Source organism: Littorina saxatilis, linkage group LG4 (assembly GCF_037325665.1).
Source record: "Littorina saxatilis isolate snail1 linkage group LG4, US_GU_Lsax_2.0, whole genome shotgun sequence".
Lineage (NCBI taxonomy): Eukaryota > Metazoa > Mollusca > Gastropoda > Littorinimorpha > Littorinidae > Littorina > Littorina saxatilis.
The window spans coordinates 34371717-34385780 of record NC_090248.1 but is presented as its reverse complement, the minus strand read 5'-3'; the positions used below and the strand labels follow the sequence as shown (position 1 = coordinate 34385780).

Below are 14064 nucleotides of genomic sequence, written 5' to 3'. Positions count from 1 at the left end.
CTCTGATATCTTCTGCTTGCCCCATTCCCCCCCAACCCCCCTGCCCTGCCAGAGGCAATGAGAGGCAGCTTTTGATTGGCCCAAGCAAGGCCCCTAAAGTCACGTTCTGATCAGTTGAGCAGTTTCCGTCTCAACACTGAATTAAGAGTCATTTTTCAATGAATAATTATGTGCATGTTCTTATTGATTGAATTTGGATGATTTGCTTTTACATGCACCTAAATAATTAGTGTTAACTTTAGATAATTACAGTAAACTTTAATCGAAATAAAGTGAAGTTTAATTGCTTGCCGGTGTGACGTTTTCATCTTTCGCCGTGTCACGTTGATATTTCGCTTCTCGGTCTCGTTGATCTAGTATAAACTCTACACTGAACAAAAAAACACCCGGCTTCGACAGTACTGATGAGCGACCTTGTGTACCTTACATTCATGGGGCCAAATTTGTCCAACCAATTTATTTTATTTAACTTAGAAACTGATTTGATTCATCCTAAAATGTTTTTCTTATTACTCGATTTTGGGGGTGAAATCTATTAAATTTTACCACCAATTTTCTTCACATGCAACTAGAAACTGACATGCTTTTCGTCCATAAATGATTTCACTTCCTAATTTTACCAGGAAACAACATTTCAGTCTTGAGTATAATGTCGAGGGGGAAATATGTACACAGGCGAAAGATGAAATCGTGACACCGTATCCCCAAGCCGCACATGACACCCCTCTTCCCGCCCCTCCTCAGCCCCTGCCTTTGAGGAGGAAATGAATTGGACCTAATCAGTGCGGATATTTTGTATACCTGTCGGAACCTTTTTTGGAAGTTTTTGGTAAAAAGAAAAGTAGTAATTGGAATCTAAATTGTTTTCTCTCAGACAAATGTCTAGTCGGTGTCATACCACTAAACCACACCAGTTCCGTATTTTCGAAGGGACACAACTCTATTGATTTGCATGCCAAGTGCTTCCGCCGCTTTTACCATTGCAACACAAAGCAGATGAGATTGGATTTTCGGTAATTGTATTCTTATTTTGTTTACATGCACTGCCCAGATAAGATGCATCACTCATGAACAGTACAGGTAACTGCCACCAAACCTTTTTATGAAATGACCTGAATCAACCCCGATGCGGCTGTGTTTTCTGCGTGCCACCTGTCCGTGTCTGGAAAATTCGCAAGCCGAGCGTACCCCAATGCTTGTGCTACTACTTTTCGTGTTTTGATAATGTTCAAGAAAACTGTCCTAAATTCGGAGAAGCTTTTGCAAGGTTCCAATCTTTTCAGATGGAGAGAACCGTCGCGGTATGTCAATTGGTGTGTACTGGCCTCTTTAGTTCTGTTCAAGGAAGTAAAAGACTAAAACCCTCATTTAGTATAATTCTGATACCTAGTATTGTAGTATTTCATCCACTTGTGTACATAGAGAATACTACATGGCTTGCTGTGTCGTACCAGATTTACACGAGTTGTTTTTTTAAATATTGAACTGCGAGCGAAAGCGAGCTGTTCACTATTTGAAAAAGCAACGAGTGTAAATCTGGTATGACACAGCAAGCCATGTAGTATTCTGTTTATCCTACATACTGTACTTACGTGTATTTGACTGAAAATGTCTTGCAGACGAGGCAGCTAAATTGAAGACGCTTGTTTTGGAACCTCGATCTCTTCTAAAGCCTCATGCAATCTATTACGTCAAAGCAAAGAAACGTCACTCTGAAAGTGTGGCGTGACGTGAAAGATTTATCGAGGGTAATTAGCGAGCGCAAGTTTTGTTTCCATAATGACGTTTGTCTCGGTGACTTTGGCATCATAAGCAGTGAAAAAACAGGTCCCTGCCAGACTTGCTTGACATGACCTCATTTACATGATAAACACAAGTAATATGATTTGAACGATTATTATCTCACGGGTGTCTCTCTCACGTATGTAGGATAAAGACCCATATGAGTCTATACAGAGAGGTAGAATCAAAGTCTGTCGTTTGCTATTTGAGCGCTGTTTCTTGAATAGACAGATCTAGATCAGCACTTTTCAGCATGTGTACGGGAACGTGTATGTCATCAAATCTAGTTTTTGCGTCACACTTTTGCCAAGATCTGCAGTCTTGGTGGGAGCAAAACAACGTATGCATAAAAAAAAAGTAGGACATTGGAGAAAAAAATGAGTCAGGGATGACGCTATAACTACACGTACGCGTACAGGTCTTTGCTACATGTTCGATTATCTAGAAGTAGAACACTGTAATACGTCACCTGGAGGGCTGGCCGGCAAAGGCACATGCATGCGTCAGCCATTTAGACAAAAGAGACATGCGCCAGGTGTGCTAACAAAAAGAGTCCACCCAATGTATACAGACAGCATATCGGACAGTCGTGCGCTGCTGATTTGCCTGACAAATGCGGGTAGGTGTCACGATTTCATCTTTCGCCTGTGTACATATTTCCCCCTCGATATATATATACTCAAGACTGAAATGTTGTTTCCTGGTAAAATTAAGAAGTGAAATTATTTATGGACGAAAAACATGTCAGTTTCGTGCATGTGAAGAAAATTGATGGTGAAATGTACCCCCAAAATCGATTTATTTGAAAACGTGTACCGAGTGGTTACGTCCCTTGAGTAAGAAGGGAAACATTTTAGGATGAATCAAATTTCTAAGTTAAATAAAAAAAAAATGGTGGGACAAATTTGGCCCCATGAATGTAAGGTACACAAGGTCGCTCCTCAGTACTATTGAAGGGTGGGTTTTTTGTTCAGTGTAGAGTTTATACTAGATCAACGAGGCCGAGAATCGAAATATCACCAGGGCGAAAGATGAAAACGTCACATAGGCATAAATTGTGAAAGATCGAAGACCGGCCTCTACACTAACATACCGCAGACCTGGTTACTGTACGAAATTTGCGTACAATCTTACGAAATTGAAGACCGCTGTACGATTATACGCCAGACATTAAAATCATACGCAAAAAAAAATAAAACAAGAAGAGCAAACGCTCGATCGAGTCACTTTCGCAGTTCTGAATATTATATGAGGCATCAGATGGACAGGAAGAAATTGCTATTCACAACACAATACAGATGTAAATAATTTGATGTAAAGAATAATCCTATAAAGTTTGAATCAAATCCGATGAATAGTTTCAGAGATATGATATTTCAATTTTTTTCCTTCAAGACATACCTGTGACCTTGAAAAAGGTCAAAGGTCACCAAAGCAGACGTCAAAGTGTAGAGGTCACTGGGAGTCACGTTCACATAAAATTTGAGCCCGGTCACTTTTATAGTTTCCGAGAAAAGCCCAACGTTAAGTTGTGTGTTGCCGAACAGAAAAGGCTAGTTATCTCCCTTGTTTTTCTGATAACGTTCGTAAAAGGCTACAGATGTAAATACTTTGATGTAAAGAATAATCCTACAAAGTTTCAATCACATCCGATGAACTTTGTCAAAGATATAAAATGTCTAATTTTTCCTTTGACGCTGACCTGTGACCTTGAAAAAGGTCAAAGGTCAACGAAACCATCGTTAAAGTGTAGAGGTCATTGGAGGTCACGACTAAACAAAATATGAGCCGGATCGCTTTGATAGTTTCCGAGAAAAGTCCAACGTTAAGGTGGTGTCTACGGACGGCCGGCCGGACAGACTAACACTGACCGATTACATAGAGTCACTTTTTCTCAAGTGACTCAAAAAATAAAATAAAAATTAAAAAACTATTTTAAAAAAAATCAATCGAGAACATTCCTGTACATCACTGAAGGGGTTTTTGTGTGAAGATGGAACATGACTACCTTAATTATGGGGTTCTTCCGGAGTTAAAAATATAAGTCTGAAGAGGACTGTGTGAGCCTAGAAAGCAGTGTGTAAAGAGGACTGTATGAGACCAGAAAATACTGACCCGTGCAGTGACAGAAATGAAGGGCTGACTCAATACTGCTGACAGCAGCTGATGCAAATTTTCCTCAGAGGTCAAAAATAAAAATTATGTTTTTCTATCATTCGTTTTGTGTCACATTTTCAAATATCTAATAGTGCATGGGGTTTTTTTTTCAACAAAAATGTTTTAATTTACTTTCAGCACAAATTCTTTCTTACATGTATTTAGGGGAGAGTTACTGATTGCGTACCTGTTATCCATATCGTACCACCCCCATTCCCGCGAAATGACGAATGCCTGAAGCCCCTGCTGAAGTGTGGGGAGAACCCCGTAGGAAAGAAGCATTCTTCCGGTGTCAACATGGCAGCTAGCGAGAAAACCACCAGCAAGAACGAAAAATTCACTTTTTTCGCATTTTGATGTTATTTTTGTAGTGACAAATTTGTGTGACTATGCAAAGACTACACCACTGAGCAAGTTAACTTGACTATACATTAATACCTTGTTGAGTGTAGGCTGCATTTGGATCAAAACATTGGCCTTTGCTTTACATGTAGAAGGGTAGATCTACTTATTGTCCAGCCTACCGAAGTCACGCATATCGTACCAGCCAGAGTCTTGATATAGTACCGGTGGTACGATAACAATGACTTCTGGTACGATATGCAGGATGACACAACCTCTTATTAATTGCCAAATGATCCATTTAGGAGTACTTATTAAGAAGTCTGAAGCCTGAAGTTGTTTCAGAAAAATGCTTTCCCCCTCGAACTGGACATCAGAGGACATGAAAAAATGTCTGGCAGCCATTGCAAACGGAATGGGCTTCAGCGCTGCTTCAAGAGTTATTGATATTGTACCACAAGGTCACTAATATCGTACCCCTAGTACGTTATAAGTGACTGACAGGTACGCATTACAGAACTGGTCTTGTAATTCGTACCATTTGGATGATCTTTTTAAATCCGTACTGAAACCAAGTTTGCGTTTTTTTCATTGAAAACAATATACGGAACGTTGAAGGCACAGGAGATGAGTGTTTATGGACAATTTGAAGTGCCTAGCATAAAATGGTTGCGTTATAGAGCTGTTTGTCCTTAAGTGGTACGATATCAGTAACTCTCCCCTACAGTCTTTAAATAATGGGGTTTGAGGGGGGAATAAAGCACAGTGTGTACCGCGAGAATATACGAATTGTACACCTTAAAATTCTGATTGTACACATTTTTAGCCTCATTTGTACACCAGGAAATTTTAGTGGTAATCAGGTCTGATACCGGGTAGATTAGATATGGTGTACATCCTGTCAAATCTTTTCCAAATTTGGAATGACTGTATGTGTCATTGTTTTGAGCTATAATGCAGTGAAGTGTGAAACTGAAACCGTGACCGGTGAATTTGCATCACACTTACTGGGAAGTGTTATAAATTCAAGTTCCAGGAAATATGAAATGATTGTGTGTAAAAGTTCTACAAGTGGCTTAGAGTACAGGGACTGCATCATGATGGTTCACTTAGTGACTTGCAGGTGCTGGGCTGCAGTTATATCCCTAGATGGGTGACAGCTGTTTAACTACATTTTATAAAACAGCTGTCACCCATCTAGGGATATATTTTATTACTAAATTTACTTGTATACATTATTTGTTTATTTTAGAGTTGTGCAGCTGATGAATGATTTTTAACAGAAGTATTTACCATACGTAATGAGCCATTTCTTGTACAGTTTGCAATACATTGAGCCATATTTCTGTGTATCACTATATCACTTTCGGGTGGGTCCGGTACGACAGAGTAGTACAGTTATTAATTCACTAATGAAATGAAATAACAGAGAATTAAGTTGCAGAGCAGCATTCATGGTCATAAAATTTAAATATAACAGCATGCACTCATTCATTTACCATTACATGTACCCACAGTCACATGACAGAAGTTACATTTTACATTTAAAATCAGATAGACTGCTAACGTTCTAAAAATAAATAGAAAAACAAATTTTTATGACAATTTTTATTATTATTCAAATTTCAATTAGTTTAAATCATATGTTATAAATGAGATGTTGCAATTACCTGCCATACCAGTGTTTTGATTCTAACATTTTACGTGATCATACATGATACACTCGTGAATATAAACGAACACACAGTAGACACAGGCTCACTGTCACACAGACGCACACGCACACGCACACACACACACACACACACACACATGCACGCACACACACACACACACACACACACACACACACACACACCAAGTGTTGGTATTAATTAGGTTTGAATAATGTTGTTTTCAGATGCTGAGGCAGCTTCCACACCTATAACGGTCCAAGTCCAACAACATCAGAAAGACACAGAAAAAAACTCAGCTTTATAGCTTAGAATAACCATGGAAGTGATCGAGAAAAACAGCATTCCTGAAACGTCAGGTGCAAACAGTAGCGCCTCAGGTGCCAGTGACAAAGACTGGTCTGTGGTGGCAAGTGTACAGGGCAGTGGTAATGGTGGCATGAGTCAGACGCCAGTGGCTGTTCTCAAGGGAGATGCTGGCGAATCCATCGTTGTTCAGAAAAATACAGACGACGCTGACGCCACTTTTACAGAATACAGACAGCCCCCTTCTGAGGACCCATCAGCCAAATCCGATGACGAGTTTCTCATCATGTACAGTGACGATGAAGCAAAAGAGGCAGGAGGATCAGACAAGAGAAAGAAGAAAGGGGACCCCTCGAAGTCGAAACCAGCTGACAGTGTCTCTACCCCTACAAAGGAAGTCAGCGTCAAACCGACTGTGACCAAGCCAAGCAATCCTTTGTTTGACCCTGAGGATAACCCGGAGAACGATGGAGGATTTACATCGTTGGTCACCATGGTGGATAGCTTCATCAAATCCTCTAGTCCTTTTGAGGGCAAAGATGGAGAGGGAGATGCTGCCAACAAGGACACAGAGCAAGCAAACTCTGCAACGCCAGGACTGCTGTTTCAGAACGGTGCCAGCATATCACAGGATCCAGACGACATCCAAGTGGTAGAAGACAGTACCAAGGACTTCCAGGAAGGGGAACTGGTCAAGGAATTTCGCCATGGTACCAACTCCGCAACTTTCCTTAGCCAGATGCACTTCTTCGGTGGTCGTACCTGGGCCAGGGGCCGGGGGAGAGGGAGGGGGAGAGGACGGGGGCGGGACAAAGATGTCACCAACATCGCCCTCAAACTGATCGAGATGGACAAAGATGACAGAGCAGGTGGTACCAGTGAAGAAAGCCCAGAAAAGGTTGCAGCTGAGACGGTGACAACAGATGATGCGACTCCTGCACGTGGCAGAGGCCAGATAAGCCGAGTAACGCCGAGTGCGGGACAGAGAAGGTCACCCAGGGGGCCTGAGTCCACACCTGCCGACAAACCTGTGTCCACCAGAGGCAGAGGGAGGCCGAGGGGCACGAGAAGAGGCAGGGGGAGAGGGAGGGGGTCAAGAGGAGGGGGAGGAGCCGGCAGAGGAAAGCTCCCGACGTCAACACCTGCGGCAGAGCAAAACTCTGAAGATGCTGCAGCAACAGAACAAGGCTACGTATCAAACGAGGAGGAAACTCTTGCTGCCATCAAAGCTTCTTTAGATGAGAAGAACGCTGACAGCACAGATGGGAAAAAGGATGGTGGGAAGAAGAAAAGCATTGATTCAGTAAACGGGAAGAGGAGTGGTGTCTGTGCTAAACAAGCTGGAGGGAAGGCGAACGTCACAACAAAAAGTGACAGAGGAAGGTCTTCTTCACAGAGAACAACAAGAGCCAGGGACAACAGCAAATCTGACAAAGAAGGCGCAGAAAGTTCAGGCAAGGGAAAGAAGTCGAGTCTTGCTGAAACCAAAAAGGCTGAAGTGGCTGAATCTTCCGAGGAGTCAGAGCTGGAGGGATCCCCACTGATGCCAGTAGCGTCCCGTGCCAAACCTACCATCAAACCCAAAGCAGCAGGAAAAACCAGCAGACTCTTAGTCTTAAACCAGCTTGCGGCAGACGTCAAAACATCCGGCTCTAGGAAACGCAGATTTCAGAAGTCGGATGATGAAGATGCTGCCACTGAAGAGTCGCCATCAGCTAGAAAATCCCGTGGATCTCAAGGCGCCAGCATTGAAAGTTTACCTGATGAAAAGTCAGGAACAAAACCAGGAAGAGGAAAAGGCCGTGTCCCACCCTGTGAAAGAGATTCGGTCACGGATGGAAGGATGAGGAGTCTGGTCACAGAAGTTTCTGACTTTGACACTGTGGCAAAAGAACACTTTGCTGGTGCAAAGTCAAAGTCCCCATCGCCCTCTGCTAAACGAGGAAGAGGACGACCGAAGAAAAATACTGCAGGCCCAAGAAAGAATGACTCAAGCTCAGTAGATGTTATAGAAGTAGACTCTGAGGATGAACCACTGCATCATAAATCTGACAGTGACTTTGACACTGTGGCAAAAAACCACTTTGCTGGTGCAAAGTCACAGTCCCCATCGCCCTCTGCTAAACGAGGAAGAGGACGACCGAAGAAAAATACTGCAGGCCCAAGAAAGAATGACTCAAGCTCAGTAGATGTTATAGAAGTAGACTCTGAGGATGAACCACTGCATCATAAATCTGACAGTTCAATGACTTCGGCCAGGATTAATCCATTAGATTCACTGATCCCAGGCAGAACACCTTTTGTCAAGCTCACAAAATTGAACCCTGACAATGAGAATTCGCTGAGTGGAGTTTCATCGCGCGCAAGCTCCGTCATACCAGTTGTGCCCAAAAGATCACGCTCATCTGTAGATGAGCCCATTAAGGCAGGTCCCAGCAAAGTTTCAAGGAGATCAACGTCCAATTCACAAGCAGGTTGGATCCACCATTCTAACAGATCCGTTACTGATATGACGTCTGTTCTTGGGGGTGCTGCATCGGTGAGTAAAACTTGCTTGAGGAATTATTCCTAACAGGTACCAGTTAGAGACTGTGCGTGTGTGTGTGTGTGTGTGTATACGTGCTATAGTCAAAATGTGTGTGTGTTTGTACTTTGTGTGTCCGTCTATGCATCTGTTTGGCTGTTTGTCTGTGCAGTTAGTTGTGTAAAGCATTTAAGGAAATCTCTCTCTCTCTCTCTCTCTCTCTCTCTCTCTCTCTCTCTCCTCTCTCTCTCTCTCTCTCTCTCTCTCTCTTTCTCTTTCTCTCTCTCTCTCTCTCTCTCTCTCTCTCTCTTGTGCATATGCTGGTGGGAATGAAGAAAAAATGGAAAAGGAAAGAGAAAAATTGCATGTAAAAACATCATCAGTCTGCATTCATACATCGTCCAGGACATCTCTTTTGCTTTTATAATGAAGTCTTTTATATTTTTCAGTCCAAAGCTCAGGCAGGGAGTCTGACCAAGTCGGTTGGGGGAAGTAAGTAATTTACCCTACTTTGCATAAGTGTTTGATGACACAAGAATGTATCTGTGAGCGTTTAGTACGAAGGCTTCATAGAAGTGATAAAAAGACTTGTTTTGCTAATTTTGATTGAGTTGATTGCTTTGAAAGTGCAAGTGTAACTATTTTTATCTAGTAATAGTGAAGGAGAAGTGAGAGAATGTGGTTATTCGTTGAACCATGCAAATACAATGCTTGTTAATTTTTTTCAATTTGCTAATAACTATACTCTATAGGGCTCCTTACCTCAGATTTATGTTTACAGATCTATACATGGGTGTACTGTTTACCTAATACAGTTCATGCATTTGTACATGTTGAAGCTGTTAAAAAATAAAGAAACATAAGCACTGCTTTTTCTTTACTTTTAATCAGTATGAAATTCAACCCCTCCCATCATTAAAATATAATACATTTTAAGACCTCCAAAACTCTGAGAAAATCAGGTCTTGAAAAGGAGGGAGTCTTAAAATGGGGGTAAAGTTACAGAGGTTATGAATGCAAAGTCTGAAAAAGTAAGGTCTTAAACTGGGGGGTCTTGAAAGAGGGTTCTACTGTAGTCCGGTGAAGGAAGTGGTTTTTCCTGTGGCTGTGCAGTGATGTCATACCTGTTTGGAGACAATCTGGCGGAGGAGTGCCCGGATGGTTTTGTGGTGAACGTGCGTCTGGAGGTGGAGAAAAAGAACGAAGGCGAAAATAACGCTGATAACAACAGGTGAGCATGACTGGCACTGCTGGTTCAGGGTCTGCCAATGTCAAATTCATATGAAAACTTTGAAAACACATCAAAGTGAGCGTCTTTGAACCATATTTGTTTTACAACTGAGAAAGCATACAATGCGAAAAAACACCATATGCATATATAACAGGCCTGAAAGTAAAAAAAAATGGTGCACTAGCCAAAACTAGTGATTCTTAACATTGATTTACTAGCCAGAGAGTAAACTTTTCTAGCCAAACCAACAATTTTGTTTCAGCAACTTTACTCACATTTGGCGAGTAGATGAACATGTCTACTCGCCAGTTACACGTTTCTACTCGCCATGGCGAGTATTTTACTCGCCATTTTCAGGGCTGTATAAAATATACTGTGCATGAACATTAATTAATTATTTGCATGTACATGGGCTCATATTGCCAATACGACCCCCTGATATTCTTGTCACCAAGAGCCACTATAACAATGACGTTTAATGATTTTTACAGCCTTAAAACATCAGAAAACCTTAAATTGATCCTTGTCTACTCCTTTATTCCAGCCAAGGGGCATGCTGCAAAGGCAAGAAGCCTGAGACGTGCCCGTGCCTGCAGAAAGTGTCGGACAGAAAACTGGCAGCAGTGCTGAAAGAGAGAATCGAGCTGCGCAGAGATCTGACAGTGAGAGCGAAGGGATCTCTTCTCGCCTCCATTCTCAACTTCACACAAGAGCTAGAGTCGGCATAATCGGGCTGAAAAGGGGCAGGGTTTGTATTGAAATCCGGGGCGGGGATGTAGCTCAGTCGGTAGCGCGCTGGATTTGTATCCAGTTGGCCGCTGTCAGCGTGAGTTTGTCCCCACGTTTGGCGAGAGATTTATTTCTCAGAGTCAATTTTGTGTGCAGACTCTCCTCGGTGTCCGAACACCCCCGTGTGTACACGCAAGCACAAGACCAAGTGCGCACGAAAAAGATCCTGTAATCCATGTCAGAGTTCGGTGGGTTATAGAAACACAAAAATACCCAGCATGCTTCCTCCGAAAACGGCATATGGCTGCCTAAATGGCGGGGTAAAAAACGGTCATACACGTAAAATTCCACTCGTGCAAAAAACACGAGTGTACGTGGGAGTTTCAGCTCACGAACGCAGAAGAAGAAGAAGTATTGAAATCCCCTGACAGTGGATGCTGCATAAAAGTTCAGTGGGACGGACGGCCTGAGTGTGAAGTGAGAACCGGACTGGAAAAAATCCACATTTCTAACTTCAGAAACAGAATTCAGACTGCATGTGGTTTTGAGTTGAATGTGACAGATTGTGTGTTGAAATCCAATTTTGGTGGATACTGCACACAAAGTTCAGGTGGACAGAATAAATGTGAAAAGAGCTGGATCGAGGGAAATTTTTAACCATCATAATGGATCAAGAGTCGACCGAATCTAGGTGAATGTGGCAGTGGACCAGTGGATGCTGCACAAAAGATTCAAGTGCACAGAATAACAGACCTGTTTACCAGTACGATTTGGACGTATATTGTACGCCAAATTATTATCGGTACGCAAATACGCGACACACGCACAAAATACGCCTAAGAAAAAGTCTAGAATACGTTTTCCGGTGTTGGTATGCTGATTACGGGATGGTACAACTGATACCGGTTTCGGTAAAAGGGAGATAACCATGACAGCGAGTCTTCAGCTGTGGAAACCTTGTTCAGTTGTTGGCACGTGCGATCGTCTGGACAATTGTGGCAAAATGAAGCGGTAAAATGTGCCAGTTTCGGATGACTGTACCAAGTCTAAACAGCAGAAGCAGCAGATTTTCTTGGAGAAATATAAGAAAGAGCCAGGAATTGTGGAGTCTACTATGGGAAAAAGTCATGCACACTGCAAGTATTGTAAATCAGATTTCTCCGTTGCCCATGCTGGGAAATATGACATCGAACAACACTGCAGTTCCAAAACTCACCTGGACAGGGTTGCTGCAAAGAAATCCGCTGAAAGCTGCCAAGAAATTATGAAGTTCATTCCCGCAAAGCAAATCCTGCCAGAAGAAAAGGCTGTAGTCTGTGCTGAAGCAATGTTTTCTGAGATGATTGTAAAAATGAACTTGCCACTGTCAACCACAGATGTTATTTCACAAACTTCATCTTTTCATTATCAATCTGTTTGGAAGACACTGGTTATAATGCTATAAACTGACAGGTAAATAAAATTGTTTTATCCCTGTTGTATTGGAAGGAGTTAAATTCTGAAGGTGTTCACAAGACATGCTATTCTTACACAAACACGTTTGCACCCACGCGTACATTTTCCCTAGCCCATATGGCTTTGCTTGCAAAGTACACCAACTTTTTGAAAAATACACTCAACTTTTTGGGAAAGTACTCTTGCCTCGGGTTTAGGGTAAACAGGTCTGGAATAAATATGAAGAGGGCTGGACTGTAAAAAAGTCCCCACTCAACTTCAGACATGAGCTGGAGATTGACTCCGCATGATCTAGCTGAACAGGGCAGGAGTTGTATTGACATCCTCTGCTGCCGACAATGGATGCTGTGCAAGGAGGACAGACTGAGTGTAAAGAGAACTGTGTGAAAACAGATATTCATTTTTAAGGTGAGGAATGGGATTCAGATTGCAATGAAAATGGGAGGCTGTTTGTTGAAATACTCGAACAGTGGATGCGGAAAAATGGACAGATTGAGTGTAGAGAGGAAAACGACGTTAAACACCAAATAAAGAAAGAAAGAAAGAAAAGAAAGTGTAGAGAGAGGTTAACGGCTGAAACATCATTAACCATCATGCAGGAATTAAAGTGGACATGACATGGCAGGCAGCGCACTGAAATCCTGTCGGTGAATGCTGCACAAACCTTCACAAGGACAAGTTGAGACCCTTTCTTGTGCATACACCACATCCCTGAACTGTGAAAAAAATCCCCATTTTTAAGTTCAGAAACAGGATTGATGCTGCAATATTGAGCTGAATGTATAGGTGCGTTTCAGAGTAATCTTTGATGTGGTCAGCTTGTTTAATATACTTACAAAAAAAATTACAATGAGGGCCATGAAGGATGTTTTAAGGTTGCCTGTTATGTTTGGTTTTGAGCATTATGAGTGTAGGTCACCAGGTGCTTGGGACGTTTACTGGAGTTTGTGACTGTGAGGTGTGTGATTCCATACAGTGTAATTTGAGGCCAAAAGAGATCCTAAAGTGTAAATGAATAAAGATACCATTCGTCTTGTGTAAGCAATCATGGTGACCACCGCAGATCTGTCAAGGCTTTTGCATGGGGTAAGAGCGTCTTACCACTTTGATACATACCAAAAATTAACAGCATAGCTGCTTCCTTGCAGAGTGGATATTTTTTGCTGAATTAATTTCATAGGTAATGACACTGGCGTCGATCATACAAAAGTACTTCATTCAAAAATTCCCACTCTACACAAAAATTAGCCATGGCGTAGATTTTAGGTGTGTTGACTTCGAGTGATACGATGTTGACTTTTCCCACGTAAAAACCCTGGGCAGATCTGAGATGGTGAGTAAGCCCTGTTTTCACGGGAGGATTGTGTCTATAAATGATTTAATTAACATCTGTCAGTACATTTTTAGACTTCTTGCTTCATTTACTGGTTCGCAAAATTATAAAACTTGGATAGCCTTTTGCTGCTGCTTTTTTTCACTGGACATGGAAGATTTGTAGCCATTATGTCTTCTGAACATTTATACACGCTTTGGCAGAAATATTTTGTTTTTATCTGCAGACAACTTAAAAAATAAAAAAAATATGAAGGATAAATTGTTTGTTTTTATCATTTTACATTAGCTATTTTGCTTTTGGGCGTGTTTTTTAAGGGATGGATGGTGGGAGTATAAAAAAGCTTTTGTTTTAAAAAGAAGAAACTGTATAACCAGTAGATTCAGTACAAACGTCAATAATTTTACTTTTAGGTGCATACCTAGATTGATTTATCTTAAATGGCGATATCTTATTTTGTGTGAATGTTGCTATGTGTTCAAAGTCACCATGTATGCTGGGGTTGTGACATTTTAAAAAGGGGGAGTCTTAA

At 41.7% G+C, this 14064-nt stretch overlaps 1 protein-coding gene across 1 annotated transcript; it reads left to right on the top strand.

The window, feature by feature from the left end:
• Positions 1–954: 954 nt before the first annotated feature.
• Positions 955–14063, top strand: LOC138964558 (microtubule-associated protein futsch-like). The gene is made up of 5 exons (XM_070336549.1): positions 955–1013; positions 6182–8799; positions 9234–9276; positions 9898–10015; positions 10560–14063. The coding sequence occupies exons 2-5, from the start codon at positions 6274–6276 to the stop codon at positions 10741–10743; spliced, it is 2871 nt and encodes a 956-aa protein (XP_070192650.1). The 5' UTR covers positions 955–1013; positions 6182–6273; the 3' UTR covers positions 10744–14063.
• Position 14064: the final 1 nt, after the last annotated feature.